We start from the raw sequence: 21,604 nt of genomic DNA on the forward strand, positions 1-21,604 counted from the left end.
TTTAAAGAGTTCAGAGACAAATTCCAGTAAGATGGCTGCTTTGAGTCAAGCCTTTCTTCCTGAACTTGTGACTTCTCAGCTGAGGTACTTGGCATACTTAAGGGAAAAGATGAAGACCTTCAGACTGAGTTTTGTTAGATACTGAGCTGGAAAACCAGCGGAGGACTAAGACCAGCACAGAAATCAAAATTCAGGTTTCTTGGGGCTTCCCTGGTGGCGCAGTGGTTGAGAGTCCGCCTGCTGATGCAGGGGACGCGGGTTCATGCCCCGGTCCGGGAGGATCCCACAGGCCGCGGAGCGGCTGGGCCCGTGAGCCATGGCCACTGAGCCTGCGCGTCCGGAGCCTGTGCTCCGCAACGGGAGAGGCCACAACAGTGAGAGGCCTGCGTACCGCGAAAAAAAAAAAAAAATCAGGTTTCTTGTAAAGAACCGTACACACAAACAGGCTCACTTATTAAGGGTCCAGGAAAGGAGTGGGGTTGGAATTTAAGCTCTTTAAAAATAGATAAAGAGTAGGGGAGGGGAGAGAAAGCAGGAGGGCGGAGGAACCTCCTAAGTGATTTGTGCGTGAACAGGAAATACAGATTCTGTCCACCTGACATTCTGCTTTAGGCACCTGTGCCTGGAGCGGTAATTTTTAGGACCTTGCTATGGCTAATTTCCCCCTGTGCTAGACGCAGGGTATCTGGGAATTCTGCCAGGCATCTTCCCCCTTATGAGTGCTAATGCCGAATTTCCTAAAGTGACCTACATCCTCTAAGCCAGGTGAGCTCAGGAGCCATCACACTGTGTCCAGTCCCAGTCACTTACGTGTTCACAGACGTCTGGGTCCACACCAGGAAGGGTACACTTGTATTTCTGGCTCTTATGCTTTTCAAATACAATCCACGTGACTAAAGAAAGGGAATATGGCCCCGAACCCTCCCAGCCTCCGGATACGCGTGCAATCCAGGTCACCAAAAGGAAAGTGCACTGTTCCCAAGGCAGGGAAGGTGGGGGGCTGTTCCGTACTGCAGAGAACTCTGCAGCAAAATCAGCGGTCCAAATTAACGGACAGGCTGATGTGGCCCCCAGCATCGCCAGTAGGAATGTCACCTGGAATACTTCTGACAGAGGACAGAAGGTCACCCAACTGAAATGTTATTTAAAACTGTCTTGTCAGGATATACGGTCACTTCACTTTCTGTCTTCAACCTGTAAAGGTTATTATTTGCTTTGAAATGAAATTGCATACAGGACTTTTTCCCCTTGGGGAGTCTTTTTTTTGGAGGAGTATCTGTGCTCCAAGCTCCTTCAGGCTCCTACTAGCCAAAGTTATATCGCAAAGGTGGTCTTAATGGTATGTCATTTATTTAACTCTTTAATACTTAGCGCAGTTGTTAAATGTACAGTATTTTCTGGGGCTCCTTCTCTGAAAGGGGAAGAGTGTATCTATAAAATGTTTTATGAGCCAGTTAAGATAATTTTGGATCTAGTTGAAAAAAGATGAAATTATTATTCACTTTGAAACTTGCACCACTCATGCCAAAGTACTTGATGTTTATACTTATCTGGAGCTCAGAATCTTTATGCTACACAAATGTTTCAAACAAGGCAATGGCTTACACTTTACAAAGTTTAGAAATGACACCCAAAGGACAGAGGGTTAACTTTTCACCAGTGTGGATGGAACAATGACGATGGGCACTTGTACCAGTCTGATCCCGAAGTCTCTATGTGGTTTCTCCACTGGACCAGGTTATATGCACACGCGTGCACGTGGAGAAAGACAGGAAGGTGCCATTCAGTGTCATCGTTTCTCAAATGCTATTCTCTCTACGTGCAGGTCATTCAAGTAAGATGAGAATGTGCGTCTCCAAAATACCCCCAGTTGTATCTTGGAATTTGTTTTAAATACAGAGGTAAGGTTTGTATGAGAATGTCTTTAACCACCAAAGAAATCAACCTAGATTAGGATACCTGGCATGAAAATTATCTAATTTTCAAAGCCTATGACCTGAGCTTGTAATGGGCAAAGGCGTATTCATTAAAGACATTTCTGGAAAGTACGTGCACCATCTACACATCCAGATATTCCTACAGAAGTTACACCCTGTGCCTCCCTTGGAAGACCAGAAGAAAGCAAGCCTGTCCCACAGACTGAAGTAGACTTCCACGCCGAGGGTGAGCCTGTTCTCTAGGGAGGCAGTGCCACACCTGAGGCGTTGTAAGAACTCTCACACCAAGAGGGAGGAGAGGAGAAGGGGCCAAGTGAGAAGGAGGGAGGGAGGGAGGGAGAGGAAGTTACCACTCTAGGAGGCTGAGAGAGTCTGCATCCCAATCACAGTGCTTCATCAGGCTACACGACTTTCTAGCTGGAAGGCACACAGAAAATGAACAGAACAATAACTAAGACAGTGGAAATTACAAGAAAAAAATCTCTTTTGGGCGTAAAGTACAATGTAGCATGAGGCTACCAACCAACCGGACTTGAAACAACCTCTAACAACCTTGAGACACAACCGGCTGACATTAGGGTCTGGGTCAGTAGGTGAAGAGGATTCAGTTACAGTGATTCTTCGGTACTTAGTAAAGCTCCTGTGTCTTTTAAATGGAGACCCCCAATCCTCGATTAAAACAAAAGACTTAAAATTGTGGAGAGTTATACAAATATTTACTGCTGGTATGTCCCGAAGGTTAGACCAAGTTCACTGGCCCAGCTGAGTGGAGTCTTCCTTGCTTCGTCCACCACCACTCAGAGTTATAAAGTCAACTAAACAGAAAAGATGGAAGCAGCAGTTATGAAATTTCTCACTTCTCTGCCTTGGTTATATGTCCATAATTTGCATACAATAAATAATATGCATTAAATTAAAAATCAGCATTAAAATTGGAAATGAGGAATAAAGCGCACAGCAATCTGGTATTTTAAGGCAAAACAATAAAATGCTCTTTAAATAGATACTTTATTATATCCACAGACGATAAAATCCCAGAGCTACTGTTAGGCACGTAAATACAGATCCTGTAAGAGAAAAACAATTGTGTATAGTATTAGTTCTACGAACAATTACTTGCAGGAACATCTTTTTATTAAGAAAACAGACACTTTTCCACCAAGAAAGTAAAACCAAACCCAAGAAACTTGGCTTGCTCACTGATGTGCCACATCCCATGAAACACCTGCCTATTAGAAAACCCCACACCTGAGACCATCATCTTGAAAGTACAAATGCATCCAATATCCAAGAAAACTTTTCAGTAAAAGTACAGAATCACAAAAATTCTGTGGTCACAAAGTATATGCACATGTAACACACAGGGACACACCTTTTAACTTGATGAGCAAATCCTACTTCTAAATACTATTAGACTTCAAAATACTGATTGATCCAAAATGTTAAATCTGAGTTAAAATAATGGCTAAGAAATATTTTTTGGTATATGAATCTTCCTTCCCTCTTTTGGCTCAAAAACTGCAAAAGGAAAACATCTTATAAGGAGTGTCACCCATTGAAGCAGAAAAGATCACAACTCAACTATCTGTAAAATATTCCATCTTGAATGTTACAAAAAATAACTCCAAATAACTATAGTTCGATGCCAGTATCTCATGAAATTTAAGATTCCATCAATAGTAGTAAATAAAATCATGTACTTTACAAAGGAAGAAAAAATGCCAATTATTGTATGATATTCCATCTATTGGAAATTGTAAGATGCCTTCCAATTTCAGAGATGTTAAAACATGAAAAAACATTGTGTTAGAATCAACCAAATGCAACATCTGTCTTTGACTTAATTTATAAATTTTATTTATTTTGGGACTTCCCCGGCAGTCCAGTGGTTAGGACTCTACGCTTCCACTGCAGAGGGCACACGTTCGATCCCTGGTTGGGGAACTAAGATCCCACATGCCACGTGGCATGGCCAAAAAATTAAAAAAAAAATTTTTTTTTGGTTTAAATTTATTTTCAGCTTGTTTTAACTCATCTAGATACAAAATGGCTTACCTGCTAAATATTTAATATTATCAAGCTTGTGTGACTCAAGCATGGTTTTGAGGCCAGCAACCTCGGTATCTATCTTCCTGTCTGTCTGCGTGATGGCCCGATCTTGCTGGGCGTGCTTTTAAAAGAAAGATTCACAGCATTAAACCACTTTGGATGCATCCCCTCTGCTGTTAGTCCTAGAGTCCCTTCCCAGCAGGGTCAGATTAAGGAGACCTGGGCTTTAGTCTGAGTTCTACTAGCCTCAAGATGTATTGTACTGGTCAGGGCTGTAGCTATCTCTAGGCCTGTTTCCTTCTGTTTGAGACAAAGAAAAAGGTAACACTGGCCCTGTCTTCACATAAGCTGTTTAGAGAATCAAGTGTGATAACTGATGGAGGGAAGCTTTTTAAATTATAGACTGCTCTGCAAATAAGATTAAGATTATGAAGCTGGTCTGTTCTCAATGGCAATGACTAAGCCTCATGCTTCTGAATTCCTCTTAGTGAAGGGTACACGGAAAGTGCTTTAACAAAATGAATGGAATCTCAGGCAATCTAAAAGCAACAGCGCTCACCTTGACGCTATTTCTATTCAGTTTTTAAAAGTTTTCTTCCTTTATAGTTCGAATGCCAAGTGTTTTATTATTATGAGGCTTGGCTATACCAAGGACCTATATGCGTTCTTTCCCAAATATAATACAGTTAAACCAGATACACAATTAACTCCCAAAGGGTGGTAAGTTTGGCTGATGTTATAAAGGGTTTGTAACATTCCATTAATGCATAAAAGCATTGGAAATACTTCACTAAAAGTCCTAGGGCAAGTAAGTGGTTCCCTGTGATGAATAATTCAGGTAATGAATAAGGAAATAAATGCTTGGATGAGTAAAATATTCCAGAGGAATAGTTTAGTGTTCTCTCATGGAAGTCTCTTGCAGGTTTCAAAGGTCCCAGGTAATATAGGATGGTAAATAAGTTATGCATGCCATAAGCTAAAAATATAATAAAACATCTCCATTCCTTATTATTCTTCAATCACTGAGATTTAGTTTCATTAAGATAATTAAGTATTTTGTGTTCCAAAAAATCCTATGATATTCCACTTCTCGGTATATATACCCAAAATAATTGAAAACAGGAACTCCAATAGATATCTGTATGCCCATGTTCATAGCATTATTCACAATGGCCACAAGGATGATCAAAATGTACTACATCCATACAATGGAATATTATTTAGCCTTAAAAAGGAAAGAAATTCTGACATATGCTACAACATGGAGGAATCTCGAGGACATTATGCTAAGTGAAATACACCAGTCACAAAAGGACAAATACTGTATGATTCCACTTACATGAGGGACCTAGAATAGTCAGATTCATAAACAGAAAATAGAATGGTGGCAGCCAGGGGAGGAAGAAAGGAGGGGTTGGTGCTTCAAGGGTAGAGTTTCAGTTCTGCAAGATGCAAAGTGAATCTTTTCTTACCAATGACACCATTTCTGTTTTTACTTCCAGCAGCTTCCTTTCGTTTAATGAATACTGAAACAAACACGTAACACAGGTCAGATTCTGATTTATTCCCCTCTCTCTCCTCCTCCTCTGGTGCCTTAAATATTCTGGTCTCAGTAATTCCAAGAATATGTACCACTAGAAGCCACCCCTAGGGTAAAGTAGCCTACTTGCCTTCTCCTTTTGATCTGTGTTTTGGGGTTTCTTATTTATATTCACTCATTGCTCCAACATCTGGATTCCCTTTTGTCATCCTCCACCACTCTGCTGGTTTTCTCTTTTCATCTCTTCGCTGGGATGTCTGTCTCTAGGTCCCTCCCACTATTATAACAGCATTCCCTGGGACCAATTTAGATGGACATATGCTTTTTGGCTTTGAGAGGGTTGTAATAAGTGGGGTAACAATTCAATTTAGGAGCTATCCCATTGTAACCACAAACAAAATTGATCACTATTTGAGGCTTAGACAGAAGAGAGAAAAGATATAAAGTTGGGGAAAAAAAAAGTTTCAAGGAATATTATTCTGTGACATAGATGTCGCCTTGTGATTATAAAACACTATGTAAATATACAGATACAAGGAATACACTAAACCATCACATGTTGGTTTTAATTGAAAAAAACAAACCCACATGGGCATTGTCACAATCCGGTGTTACTAAGGGAACTGACTAGTTCTACCCAGAATTAAAATGGTATCTTGCCTTTGGCTATTAATATCTATGCAAAGATATGGTGCAATTTTGTTGACACTGAGACCAAAATCAGACACATCTCCTTAGTGGTGGGCGTTAGGATTTAACTGAGCAAATGAAAATCTATAATTTAAGTGAAGAATTAAAAAACTTCAATAAATTAACGTTGTTATAGGGGAAAAAATTAATGGTTTTGAAGTATCTAGAAACTTTTTAGCTATACAGTGTTCCCCTGTGACTACTAGGGGGATAAAGTATAGAAACAGCATTGCTTAGGAGCAAAAAAAAAAAGAAAAATACCCAAAACCCCAAACCAAGAACCAGCTGCAGGACCAAAGAATGTTCAACTCCAGGGAGGGAGGGAGGGAGGGAGGGAGGGAGAGAGAGAGAGAGAGAGAGAGAGAGAGAGAGAGAGAGAGAGAGAGAGAGAGAGAGAGAGCGCGCGCTATGCGCCAGATCACCACCAGAGGGCAGGGTGGAATGGGATTTTCTGCACCTCTTAAAACTCCAGTTTTCACTAAGTCAATATTGACTCAACCACAAGAGAAAGGAAAAACCTAAGTTTTGATATTGCCATGATTTTTTTTAAACATCTTTATTGGAGTATAATTGCTTTACAATGTTGTGTTAGTTTCTGCTGTATAACAAAGTGAATCAGCTATACATATACATACATCCCCATATCCCCTCCCTCTTGCGTCTCCCTCCCACCCTCCCTATCCCACCCCTCTAGATGGTCACAAAGCAGAGAGCTGATCTCCCTGTGCTATGTGGCTGCTTCCCAATAGATATCCATTTTATGTTTGATAGTGTATATATGTCCAGGCCACTCTCTCACTTCGTCCCAGCTTACCCTTCCCCCTCCCCGTGTCCTCAAGTCCACTCTCTACGTCTGTGTCTTTATTCCTGTCTTGCCCCTAGGTTCTTCAGAACCATTTTTTTCCCTTTAGATTCCATATATATATGTGTTAGCATATGGTATTTGTTTTTCTCTTTCTGACTTACTTCACTCTGTAGGACAGACTGCCATGATTTTTAAAATAACATCTATATAGCTCCATCTCCCTGCACCCCAAAGCAGTTTACGGGCTACACTGCTTTTGAAACTGGCTGTAAATATCACCACAGTTAATTTTGTTGAAACAGTATTATAACTTTATTAAACAAGAGAATGAGAGGTTTGAATAGCTTATCTTCCTCAGGGCAGTTAAATTCATGCTAGCTACATACTAATATACTACTGTCCTGCACTTCAGAGTAATGTGAATTTAGGATTACCAAGAACGACTTCTCAGCTAGGTTAGTAAGTCACATAAATTCACTGGCTTTAATCCATGTTCACATCCCCTATCTCCCAATCTCCTAAGTGAAGTTCTTCCTGGCTCGGTTAGCTACAGGAATCTTCCTAAATCAAGTGAATAAGGAATTCCCGCTAAGTCTACAACCCTGAGGACAAAGGTAACCAAAAGAGTTCTTCCTCTTCTAGATACTAGTCATATGCTAGTGATCATCACATATTTTAGTAATACTAAGTGATTTAATCTTCAAGGTTAAAAGTGTTTCAAGACTAGAAAGACAGGTAACATGGACATAATAATTATTCTGTATAACAAAGCTCAACTTAACTCTTGAAATCCGGAGGCAGTTTCAAAATACACTTAAGTACTTGTTTGAATTTCAATATTAGCTTCATTTATCATTGTAGCACAGTCTGGTTAAAAGTAAATTGTGAAAAATGAGGAGACAATGAAAAACTGAATACTCAGTTTCTGCATGTGCATCCAGTTCTTTGTTAGTAAAAAATGCTGTATATGCCCTATTTCTTTTTATGCTGAGAATTAAAAAGGTATCTAACTAATAAATAAAGAAATGCAAATACAGCCTGAACAAGAAGACAGACGGGTTAAAAGTCACTAGAGGCAACCCAACACATATAAAACATCCAACTTATCGTACCCTATGTTCACTGCAGCATTACTTACAATAGCGAAAACGTGGGAGGAACCTAAGTGTCCATCGATGGATAAATGAATAAAGAAAACGCAGTGCGTATATATATATATGCAATGGAGTATTACTCAGTTATAAAATTTTTAAAAATCTTGCCATTTGCAAGAACACGGATGGACCTGGAGGGTGTTACACTCAGTGAACTAAGTCAGACAGGGAAAGACATATGCCGTATGATCTCACTTATATTTGGAATCTAAAAGAACCCAAAAAAACCCGAGCTCACAGATACAGAGAACAGATTGGTGGCTGCCAGAGGTGGGCGGGGAGGGGGTGAAATGGGAGAAGGGGGGTCAAAGAGTACAAACGTCCAGTTACAGAATAACTGCGTTCTGGGGATGTAATGCACAGCATGGTGCCTAGAGTTAATAATACTGTACTGTACCGCTGAAAGTTTCTAAGAGAGGGGATCTTCAAAATTCTCATTATAAGAAAAAAAGTTTTGTAACTATGTGGGTGATGGATGTTAACCAGACTTACTGTGGTGATCATTTCACGATATATAAAAATATTGAATCATTACCCTGTACACCTGAAATGTAATGTATGTCAATTATATCTCATTAAAATTAAAAAATTTACAACAAGAAGTTACTGTGAAAGCCCTGAGGGAAAAACATTGTATTTATATGTATTACCTTTGAAATGCACATAAACAGGCATTTCAAAGGGAAGCGGAGCAATATTTCCAGTTTTCTTAGGTCTTGGGCATGGATCCCACAAGTTGTTGTACTGACATATATATATATACATATATATGTCATATATATGTATATATATATATCCCTTCCACTTATTTACAACCCACATTTTGTGATATCTTTTTGGTAACAAATATATAGCACTACTTTCCCTAATAGAAAATTTCAACTTAATATAACTTCAAGAATCATTTAGAATTTGTACTTTAAAACAATGCAGTAAAGTCATTAAGATTTCTCTATTAAGAAAAAACTATATGGAAATATTTTTTAAATCTTGAATTTTTAACATAGAATTTAATGTTATTTAATATTAATAATTTAATATTATTCAAATCAGATAATCAACTTAACTTTTGAAAAATCGGGACCAGAAGAGGTTTAAGTCAATATCAAATAGATCAAGATTGAATTTAATTTCTTTATTCATGCCTAAGTGACACATAATTTAGTATCTCTGAAACATACAAGATTCAAACTTGCTTTGACCAAGATTTTAATTTTAGTGTTACTTTTGAAAGCATAAAATTTAAGCCTTAATTCAAAATATAGTCAAAATAAAGAAAAAACTGTGTCTAACAATGATACACAGGTAAATACTTAACAATACTTCTGAATGGTATGTAAACAGAGTTGACCAAATGTTCCATCGTGCAAAGAAATTAATTCATACTATATTTTTAGTAAAGAAACATACCAATTCTTTTACTCTGCTCTTTTCTAGACTGAAATCTAATTTGGTATCTGTTCGGACTTTGATCACTTCATCCTAGTGGGAGGGCAAACAACAAAGAAAGAAAGAAATCCAAAGTAAGAGATCCAAACTCTGAGGATGTGCGCCTTCCCTGCTGCTTCCACTGCTCCACCCAAAGGGGCTAAGGGGAAGGAGGGAAGGGGGAAAGGGGGAAAGGGCCGGGCCAGGGGCGTGCACAGGAACGGAGCTGGAGACTAGCGGGGTCAGGAGACTGGCTAAGCGACGTCTGCAGTCAGCCCTGCTGGGACTTCCCAATTGTATATACAAATAATCCCCCTTTGATGTTTAAGTCAGTCTAGAGTGGGTTATTGTTGCTTTTAACCTCAAGATTCCCAATGCAATCACCTTGTGAAATTTATTAATCAAGCTGTTCCTTGGACAACTTTGGAAAGCAGAGATGGACTCAAAAAAGTAAAATATTAAATTCTGGTTTAAGTAAAGTCTTCCTACTGACACTCATCAAAACCTTTTCTTCTTTAACATCAATGTCCTTTCGACTTAAAAAAAATCAAACAGCTGGCACAGTCAGCAGTTTAAAATCACGTGTAATTCTCTAAAGACAGTCTCTCCTAAGATAATCTAAGGGTTCCAGGTAGCTATTTTAGAAAATTTTTTATTTAAAAATGACTTCATTCCTTCTAGATCGCAATTTTCTTAATGAATTTGGTTACAGACATCAGTAACTTATTCATTGGCTATGTTCTTGGTTAAATCTTCCAATGTGTACTTTCGAGACACATCACACAAATATTTAACACAGAATTAAGTTTTTAAGAACATATAAGTATTTCGGACATTATATTTATTACTAAGCTTATGTAATTATAAACAAGCAAGCAAACAGGAATGAAGATCTTACCATTACTTGTTGTTTTAACTGATGCAGTTCAAGTTTTATTTTCTAAAAACACATTAACAAGAAATGTCAAGGATATATTTAGAAGATTATGAAAAACATAATAAACAACTATTAGAACATGTATTTGTGAACAAGTTCTTTCCTCATTCAACACAAATTCGGCCACGTTCAGAATACAAGCATAGTTGAATAGTCTCAGTGGCAGAAATGACTGTCGTGCCAGGACGGTACTACAATCATGGTGTGTCTTGAGATACGTCTTAATCCATCTTGAAGGCCACATAAAATTAGTAACACGACGGTTTTCGATATATTCATCTCCCTTCAGAGGCCCTGCTTTAATTCCTCCTTCAATTTTTCTCTGAACTAATTCTGCCCTCAAATAACTGACTTCCAGACAACTTTGACAGTTTCACAGTTTACCTTTTTCTAGCAAAAGAAGGATCTTTTGCTAGGCGGTTTCTTATAAGATTAAGACCAACAGATAATAAATGAACTTCCTTCATGGGACTTTAAATAGGGCTGAAAATAAAGGAAGACACGAAGATAGCACTTATTTAAACGCTGATCCCAAACACCACACTTGAAGAAATGAAGCGATATTTTACAGCAGCACTTATTCATAACCTCAAACTGGAAACATCTCTAATATACGTCGCAGTAGAATATCGCGGCATATTCCTATAATACTATGAACAATGAAAAAGAATGACCTATCACTGCAAGACACGCTGTGATTCCATCCGATAAAGCTCTGGAACAGCCAAACCACTCAACAGCCATGTTAGCCAGGATAATGGTTTCCGCTGTGGGAGGAGTGACCAGAAGGGGGCGTCCGCAGCACTTCTGGGGCACTGGTCACCATCTATTTTTTTTTAATATATATATTTTTTTATTTCTTGATTTGACTGATAGTCTATACTGAAAATTCATCGAGACGTACACTTGTTTGTACACTTCTGTGTGTGTATATCATATCTCAATGTCTTAATATAAAGCATTTGGTAAATATGAGTGGTTCTTTAGTTTTACCTCATTTTCTGATCTGAGGGCTGAAAATTCACTCTTCTCCAAAATAATCATATCTTTTTTCACATTGGCAATCTGAGACATTATTTCCTGAAGAGTGATCTCCTGGGAAAAGAAAAACAAAACATATAACCTAGTCTGGCCTAGGAACTCTACCTCCTACTGTCTCTACCCAGTATCATCTTATTGAGAAACTAGAAGGACATGGGAACAAAGAAAGAGGTTCGGCAAGGTCCTCCTCTGTCTGAAGATGGGAAAAGAATAAGAACTCATTTCCAGTGTCGGCATCAAGTGAATCACAGTTAAAAGGGTGGCAGTCAGAGGACCAGCTGCTATAATTCTAGCCACATCTCCATTTATTAAAGCATGGTTGACTAGAATAGTCAGTTTTCAAACGTAAGTGATTCTGTAACAGCTGACTAAATAGCTTTGAATAAATATTTTTTATGCCACTGTAACCATCTGTCTCTCATTTATGTTAAAATTACTATATGCTTTTCAACAGAATATTATCCCAAAACATATATTACAAATAATACTCATTAGATTTCAAATTTGCTCAAGTGCCCCAGCAAAGCTACCTGCTGCATCTTGGTGACCATATCTTTGTAGACGATATCCATGTTGGCCTCCATGATCTTGACTAAGGCAGAGACAATGATTTCTGCTTGTTGAGTAGTAAACCCTAGGCAAACACACAAAGACGGTCACTCAGGAGACTCTAGTTGCCAGAATAAAAAAATCCTTCATAGAAAGGGGGAGAATGCAAACTGACACATGCAAGTGGATGTCTGAATTCAGAAGCAGGTGGAAAGCCTAGTGTAGCAGGAGGGTAGAGTCTAGCCACAGGCTGTGGTGTGTCTGTCACTTGGAACAAGTAGGACACATCGGAGTGTCTCCTCGTGTAAAATGAGGGGCTGAGATGACTGAGCTCTGATGTCCCTCCTAGCCATCAAAAACCATGTTTTCAAAAAGAGAATGCATAATGACACAGGGGATGCCTGCAGTGCAAGGTCAAGTGAAAAGATGCAAGACTCAAAACTATAGATACAATTTATTTCTTCTGTAATTTAACAAAGATTCTAGGTAATTGTGTTGTCTAAATTTTCTACAATGGATGTGACTTCCTTAATTTCAAAATGTATATGTTAGTAAAAAATAATTTACTTAAGTAGAGAAAGCTTATTTTATTTCCAGCACAAATCAGTCAAATCAGTGGCTATATAAATAATAATTCAGCTGTTAATTTACTTAATGTTAAAAGACAAAATTGGCTCTTATATTTTTCTTCCATAATTTTCCTCAATCACGAGTGGAGGGGGGGCTCAAACTGGAAAAAATATATTCTTTTATACTCAATAAATACTGCTGAACTGAATTACCTAAAGACTCAACTCAGCAGTGCTACTGTTTTTAATAACTTTAGGTAGTAACATATTTCACATTGAAAATTCTAATTAAAATGCTTAATTTTAAATGCTTAAGATGCATAAGTCCCTGGAATACAATTCTTTCCGTTAAATACTTCCAGCTACGGGCTTCCCTGGTGGCGTAGTGGTTGGGAGTCTGCCTGACAATGCAGGGGATGAGGGTTCGTGCCCCGGTCTGGGAAGATCCCACATGCCACGGAGCGGCTGGGCCCGTGAGCCATGGCCGCTGAGCCTGCGCGTCCGGAGCCTGTGCTCCACAACGGGAGAGGCCTCAACAGTGAGAGGCCACAACAGTGAGAGGCCCGCGTACCGCAAAAAAAAAAAAAAAAAAAAAATCCAGCTGTAAGAACTTCAGAAGAATTTACTGATTCTTGTAATTAATCCATGGCACATTTGTTTGGATAAAGTTATAACTGACTCAATTTGGATGAGATTAAGCATATTTTATAATCAAAAAAAAAAGAAAGCAACAAATTTAAAGGAGACAAAAAGACCTCCAAAGACCTACTCTTTTCACTTTATTCAAAATCCTTTAATTTTCAATGTGTGGGTCATGAACAGCTAGAAAAAAATCACCCAAATGTGAACACTGTTTAACTCTGGTACTGGGATTCAGAGTAGTTTTTCTTGTTTCTTTTCTGTCTTCCTAATTTTTAAAAAATGAACATGTCTTTTGAAAATTTTTAAACTTATTAATAAGAGTTCACAGTTAAACATAATCAGGTTTGGGAATTATGAAGAAAAGAAAGAGGGAGACCAAAGAGAACTTACGCTGAAAAGAAAAGAAACTTAAAGCCTTATAATTTAGAACTACCTATAGGAGGAGAAAGGATAAGAAAAAGGAGAAGCCTGAAAACCTCCTGGGTTGCCATATGCAAATTACTTTTTGGAGGAATGAGAGAATGGGACAGAATCAGGGCTAGTGAGATTACAGACACAGAGAAAGTTTTGTGAATCAAGAGACGTAACTCTGGAGAGAAGGGATAAAGGATGGAACATTCCTTGAGGGGTACTTCCTGGCCTTATCCTAACCCAGCCATCGCAGACACCCATCATTCATGTAAGCACCTTCACACCCTACATCCAGTGGGGTCTTCACATCACTGGTCTTGAAATATGCAAATATTCATGGGCCAGGGTTTGAAAATCAAGAAAAGCAGGCAGTACATATATTGAAACATCATATTTTAAACATTCAACATCTGCTATTTCTAATTTGTCAAAAATAAATAAATAAATGGATTTTTAAAGGGGGGAGGGGAAACAAATACCACCTCGCACTGGGAAACAGGATTTGGGACCACTGCAGCTACCTGGCCATAGTTACGCGTAACTAAATTAATGATGTTCCTTTAATATCATCAAACATCTAGTGTATGTTAAGATGCCCCTGTTATCTCTAAGATGTCTTTTTACAGTTGGTTACTTTGAATACAAGAACACAGGTCCATCAAAAAGAAAAAAGAAAAAGAAACAGAACGAAAGAAAAAGAAAAGTAGAAAGACTTCTGCTTAACAAGATAATTTTAGATGCCTCTCTTCTCACTTTTACTTTTCTTTTTTAAATTCTGAGCTGAAAGAAGTCTTGGTGAAAAAGGCTAACTGTTTCAAGTTTGAGAAGAAAAGCTGTAAAAATTATCACAGGGCATGTGACAGTTTTCCCAAAGTGCATTCAAGTACATTACTTAACACTCAAAGGGCTCTTCGGAATTCTTACCAAGGGAGAAATGGGAACTGAGAAGGCAGAAAGGACTGTGAGACCAAGCAGCTGGAACGTGGCAGAGCTCGAATCCAGAGCTGCTAACCATCCCACATAAGCACACAAAGATCCACCCCAACACAGTGTCCTGGGCATGTAAAGCACATCTACACAGGGCAGCTTTTCAGATATGAACACACACAACAGGATGAACAACTATACAATAAAGTCAAAACACAGATTTATTTCAGACATAAGCTATGATATCTGAGATTCTGATTTTGAGAATATATGTGTCACAGTAGAGAGAATTATAATGTGTATTAAATTGTATATTTGTCTAGATAAGATTAAATATGAGAATGCTACCTATATATTAAGTGCACTTTCAATAACTCATACATGTCACAGCAATCTTTTACATTAGTTAACTCAACAGCAGTAAGAGAAAAAGTCTGAATATTTTAAAAAATTCACAAGCTGGAATTATCAATAATTGTTGCTCAGCAACATTTTAATTTCATAAAAATTTTAAAGCACACAAGATGCACAGGAATAAAACTATCACTTTCGTGCTTAGACAGCTGTCATAGGATTCATTCCTGAGTTTTGCTGGCTTATGTCTAATTTTTCACCTATAATACCATACTTCCAGAGTAATGTTATAAACATACGCTTCACTTGGACAAAGACAGTATGTGGGAGAAAAGTCTCAATTGTACTGATGAAGCAAAAATGTCCTTAAACAAAAAACAAGGACTTAAAAAATGGAGACTGACCAAAAGATTACCTACAGACTTAAAAGTCAAAGAGAAATATGAGAAATTCAATAAGATCATAAGGGAAGTCCTAATTTATAGTGTTTTTCTATGGCACTGAGTAACCAAATGAGAGAGGATTACCATTTTCTTCGAGTAAACACACTAAGGCATGGGTGTCAAAGTAGAGCTTCCTACTCCGAGAAGAGGTGAAATCTCTCCTTTTGCTCTCCAGACGCAGGCTCCCAGCACAGACGCTCAGCTCTAGAATGGAAAGGACAATACGGTTCAAAACAGGTGGATGGTAAACAGGTGGATGTTTGATGGCAAACAAAAGCAACTCAGCACCATGAAAAAACAGGGCATACCTCAAAAGTCTATCTGGTTTTTTACAACAGCTTTATTGAGACATAACTTAGATACATAGGATTCACCCATTTCAAATGTATACTCCAGTTGTTTTCAGTATATTTACAGTGCTGTGCAACCATCCCACAATAAACTTCAGAACATTTTCATCATCCCCAAAGAAACCCTATACCCTCTAGCTACGCTCTAGCTATCACCCCCTCATCTTCCTACTTCCCCCCAGCAATCACTTATCTATTTTCTGTCTCTATGAATTTGCCTGCTCTGGACATTTCATTTGAATAGAATCTTTAGGATATGTGATATTTTGTGACCGGTTTCTTTTACATACAGTGATATTTTCAAGGTTCACCCACCAATGTAGTATGTCAGCATCTTATTTCCTTTTATTGCCAAATAATATTTCATTGTATAGATATGCCAATTTTTTTTTACCTCGTCATCAGTTGAAGGACTAACTGTATGAGGGTTCCAATTTCTCCCCATCCTCAACCTTGTTATTATCTGGCTTTTTTATTACAATTATCCTATTGGGTGTAAAGTGGTATCTCATCGTAGTTTTGATTTGCATTTCCCTGATGGTTAATGACGTACATCTTTTCATGCACTTATTGGCCATTTGTATATCTTCTTTGGAGAAATATCCATTCAGACCCTTTGCCCATTTAAAAAATTTGGGTTATCTTTTTATTACTGAATTAAGAGCATTCTTTATACATTTTAGATACATGTTCCTTATCATATGTATGATTTGCAAATATTCCCGTTCTGTGGGTTGGCTTGTACTTTCTTGATGGTGCCTTTTGAAGCACAAAACTTTTTAATTAAGTCCAATTTATCTTTTTCTTTTGTTCCTTATGCTTTTGGTGTCATATCTAAGAAACCACTGGCTGATCTGGGCATACAGAGATTTTACATTTGTTTTCTCCTAAGAGTTCTGCAGTTTTAGGTCTCACATTTAGGTCTTTGATCCTTTTGAGTTGATTTCTGTATATGGTGTGAGATGGGGGTTCAACTTCATCCTTTTGCATGTGGAGGTCCAGTTGTCCCAGCACTACTTTCTCCCTTAAATTGTCTTGTGACTCTCATCAAAAATCAACTGACTATAAGTGGGAGGATTTATCTGTGAATTCTCCACTCTATGCCATTGATTTATATGTCTGCCCTTCTGCCAGTGCCACATTTTCTTGATTATTTGTAACTCTGCAGTAAGTTTTGACATCAGGAAGTGAGTCCTCCAACTTTGTTCTTTTTCAAGATTGTTTTGGCTCTTCTGAGTCCCTTGCATTTCCATGTGAATTTTAGGATCAGTTTATCAATCTCTGCAAAGAAGCCACTTGAAACTTTGATAGAGATTGTGCTGAATCTGTAGGTCAGTTTGGGGGAGTACTGCCATCTTAACAATACTAAATTCTTCCAACCATGAACTTGGGATGTCTCTCCATTTATTTAGGTCTTTAATTTCTTTAATAATGTTATATATAGGTTTCAGAGTATAACTTTTGTGCTTTTTTTTGGGTGAAATTTAAGTATTTTATTCCTTTTGATGCTACTGTAAAGGGAATTGTTTTTTAGATTTTTCGTTGCTAGTACATAGAAATACAACTGACTTTTGTTTTTGTACAATTTGTATATTGATCTTGTATCCTGCAATCTTGCTAAATTTGTTTATGAGCTTTAATAGTTTTTTTGGTGAATTCCTTAGAGTTTTCTATGTACCAGGTCATGTCATCTGTGAACAGTGATAATTTACTTCTTTTACAATCTGGATGCCTTTTCATTTTCTTGCCTAACTGCCCCGGCTAGAACTTCTAGTAGAGTGTTGAACGGAATGGTGACAGCAGACATCCTTGCTCCGGACTTTGGAGGGAAAACACTCCTTCTTTCACCATTAAGTATGATGGTAGCTGTGGGTATTTCAGATGCCCCTTATAAGGTGAGGCGGGTCTCTTCTGTTCCAAACTTGTCAAGTGTTCTTTAACACGAAGAGGTATGGAATTCTATCAAATTCTTTGCCTTTTGCGATGATCATGTAGTTTCTCTCCTGTGTGCAGTGGACGTGGCGTACTACATGAATAGATTTTCAGATGTTAAGCGAACCTGCTATTCCTGAGACAGAATCCCACTTGGTCATGGTGTATACTCCTTTTTACATATTGTTGGATTTGGTTTGCTAGTGTTTTCATAAAGATATTGGTCTGTAGTTTTCTTTCCTTGTCTTTGCAAAAGCCTACCTTTGGAGAGATGTGTTCTAACAATTTATATATTACCTTTGCTATGGATTTCTGTGCGTTTAACCACAGATCCAACCTGTTTTGCAAACCTGTTTCAAGGTGCTCATTTGAAGGAGGTAGTATAGTAATGGTTTCCTGGCTTTTGTATTCCACAAACCACAAAAAACAGCTTTAAAAAAACAGAACAATTGCAATGCGAACTTGTAATTTTGTCAAGAAAGGACATTTAAACATAATACCTCCTTACAATCACACTAAAAGAGGCATTTTGACAGAAAATGAGAGATGGACGATATAAAATAAAAAAATCTTTCATTTAAATGTAATAAACATAGCTATATAAAAATCTTGCTTCATACTTGTTCTTACTTTTCCATGATGCCAGGTGTTGTAGAAGAGTGGGAGAAGACAGAATAGTCATCTACTAACTCAAAGTTCAAAGGTTTTCTCAGTACCTGTCCTAAATGACCAGAAAAATACTTCAGCTAATCAACTCTTATTCTCAACCCGTAAACACTCAAAGGAAATTTCCAAGTAAGCAAAAAATGTGACATGGACAGGACCCTACAGACCTGCTGCTTTTCTGTAAGATGACAGCAGTGGTTCCCAAATTATTAGCAACGTGGAAGGAGTGGGGTGGCTGTGGTCACAGTCTGCCAAGGTAAGTACCAGAGAGCCAGGAATCACTGTGTACCAAACACTGTTTGCAGACTGACAAAATATAAAATGCAACAACTCGTGTATGCATGTGTGTGTTTAATGGTTAAAAAAAAAGGTGGGCCGGATGGTGCTTAGATTCAAAGAAGCACTAGCCTATAGTGTAAGGCCCTTGGCAAGGCATACAAAGCCTGCCCTAATTTAGCCACTTATCGTTTCAGTTTTTGTTCTAGCCACCTAAACTATTCTGTTTCCTGCATGTGCAGACCTTGGTACTCCATCCTTAAGGTTGGCTTGCTCCCCTTTCTCAACTGGTAAATTTTAAGCATCCTTTTTACCCTTCCTCATCCAATGTGACAACGTGTTAAGCATCCATTATGTTCCGGGCAGGGCATTATGCTACCCTGTAAGGTTCTTTCTGCTACCTCCTCCCAGGTCAGGGAGCAACCTTTATTGCTTCCTTATCTGTGTTCTCAGCCCGGTACAGATAGCTCTACCACAGCACTTACGTTTATTCCCATGTCTGTATATTAGTCCAAGCTCCCCCAGAGCGGCCAGTTATTTTTGTGTCACTAGGAGAGGGCCTGGTATACTGCAGGCCAGAAATAACTTAAAAGAAAATTCAACTGTAAGAATTTTAAGATCCAAATCTAGAGACTATCTAGAAAGAGAGTTTGAGATGAACCCCTTTCTGCTCTTCACCTATGGTCTTCCCTTTTCACATTAAGTGAGCTCACTTAAATCTGGCACCTCTTTTTTCATCCTTTATCTCCAGCCCTGGGCCTCCATGAGAAGAGACCCAGACACAGAACAGCCCGAGCTGGATGGCACATAGATGAATGAATGAATGATTGTACCTCTTACAGGTGCAATGTATAATATATATACATATATATTAATATATATGTATATATATTAATCTCTTTACAAGCCACCCTGCCCACTTCAGAACCGTGCTGGACTGTCCCGTGGGTCAGGGAGTTTGAGAACATTTGGGTCTAGAACTGGCTTGTGAAAAGTGACGGGATTATTCTAGTCCCAAATTCCTTTTTTCTAATAACAATAATCATTCATGTGATTTAAAACAAAACTGCAAGCAAACTTATTTCAAAGATATATTGTGGGCTGAAAAGAGGAGAAAGGGTCTAGTCACTTGTCACTTGGCCCTCCAACTCTGGCTGATGGAGGGTGAACTCCGTCTTGCCTCTATCATAGGGCAGCGCCTGGGGACACAGCAGTACTCTGGCACTCGGAACACCTTTGACTCACTTTTCCTCCTTTATTGTGACAACAAAACGAGGCCCAAGAACTATGAATTCCCACTAATAACCGGGAAACAAGTAAAGAGAGCTATGGTAAAGTGTAATATGTAATTCTCCTTTTGGGGGGGCCTTCAGCATATCAAAAGGATGTGAAAACACACACACAAAATAAGCCCAAAGCTAGGCCTGGACAGAGGAGGAAACTGAGCACTAATTTCCTATTCATAAACATCCTTAAGTCTAAGTAGCTCTACTGAGAACCCTGGACACCAAACAGACCACTAGCCTGAAGACAAAGGGTCAAAATTCTCATTAGCTGATGGAATTATGAGAGGAAACCAAATCACAAATTACCAGTTTGTCAAAAAAAGAGCAACAAAAGGCAAAGTACAGAAAGACTCACAGGTACTGCAGGACACTGACAGAGTTCACCACTCATTTCCCAGCCTCTGGACATAAAGCTGCTTTCACTCTTTGCACTACCAACCAGTTTCTCCCCCAACCAAAGGTATTCTTTCTTTCTTTCTTTATTTTTTTCGGTACGCGGGCCTCTCACTGCTGTGGCCTCTCCCGTTGCGGAGCACAGGCTCCGGACGCGCAGGCCCAGCGGCCATGGCTCACGGGCCCAGCCGCTCCGCGGCATGTGGGATCCTCCCAGACTGGGGCACGAACCCACGTCCCCTGCATCGGCAGGCGGACTCTCAACCACTGCGCCACCAGGGAAGCCCCGCCAAAGGTATTCTTAAATTTTAGATGCAACTAACATTTACCGAGCATGTCTGTTGAGAAAAACGTTTTCTTAAATAGCCATCAGTGTAGTTACTGAGAGCCACTGATGGATATGCATAGACTATCCAAAGTTAGATTTTTGCCAAGTTTGCTAATTAATAAGGATTCTCCCGGATGATTTTTTAATCGGCAATTTGTAATCTAGTAAACTGAGTCTAATCTCATGCAGGCCGTGACTGCTCTCACCTCCTTAAAGTATTTAATGAAATGCCAACTTCTCAACGAAGCAAACTTATTCCGAGGACTCCATTTAAATTAGCAACTGAAGGCCCACTCCACCTCCTAACCTTTACCCCCTCTATTTTATCCGACATTTATCAGATATTATTATATATGTATATATATTAATCTCCTCTGCTACAATTAAGCGCCAAGAAGGAAAAGAGTTTGTTGACTGATAACCATCCCGAGTTCCCAGAAAAGTGCCAGGCAGAGTAATGAACCCACGAGAGTTTGCAATTAAATTGTGAAACAATCCCTTCGGCTCCCAGAGCTTCGAGCCTCAACTCGCCAGCTTCCTGCACACCCCTTCACCCGAGCCCCAAAACGCTGTGCACCTGACAAAACGGCTCTACAAACGCGCGTGCGCTGTGCCCGCACGCACCGCCCCCACCCCCCCCCGCCGCAGCCCATCACGCTTTGCGCCAGACACCTGGTGCCCGCATTCCGAATAATTCGGGTCTTTTCACCCGAGGAAGCCCAGGTTTGCGTGGCCCAGAGGGCGGGACCGGACAGACCTTCATCCCCACGCCCGGAGGAGCCCGGCGACCTCGGCTGACCCGCCCAACTCCCGCCGCCCGGCCCTCACCTCTCCTGGAGGAAGCGAGGGCGGCCACCTGGCCGAGGCACAGGTGGAGCGCGCCCGCCGCACAGGTGA

The 21,604-nt window shown here is 39.3% G+C and overlaps 1 protein-coding gene across 1 annotated transcript; it reads right to left on the reverse strand.

Moving 5' to 3' along the window:
* Positions 1-361: 361 nt before the first annotated feature.
* MCUR1 (mitochondrial calcium uniporter regulator 1) lies at positions 362-21,598 on the reverse strand (the record flags this gene model as incomplete). The annotated part of the gene is made up of 10 exons (XM_024764075.1): positions 21,536-21,598; positions 15,561-15,680; positions 12,112-12,215; positions 11,534-11,635; positions 10,502-10,543; positions 9,586-9,657; positions 5,459-5,512; positions 3,993-4,107; positions 2,288-2,354; positions 362-383 (listed from the first exon to the last, which is right to left on the reverse strand). Coding segments are annotated over exons 3-10 (528 nt in total), but the record flags the coding sequence as incomplete, so codon positions are not given.
* Between the last annotated feature and the right edge of the window lie 6 nt (positions 21,599-21,604).

Source organism: Neophocaena asiaeorientalis, unplaced genomic scaffold (assembly GCF_003031525.2).
Source record: "Neophocaena asiaeorientalis asiaeorientalis breed wild unplaced genomic scaffold, Neophocaena_asiaeorientalis_V1.1 scaffold427, whole genome shotgun sequence".
In the NCBI taxonomy this organism is placed as follows: Eukaryota; Metazoa; Chordata; class Mammalia; order Artiodactyla; family Phocoenidae; genus Neophocaena; species Neophocaena asiaeorientalis.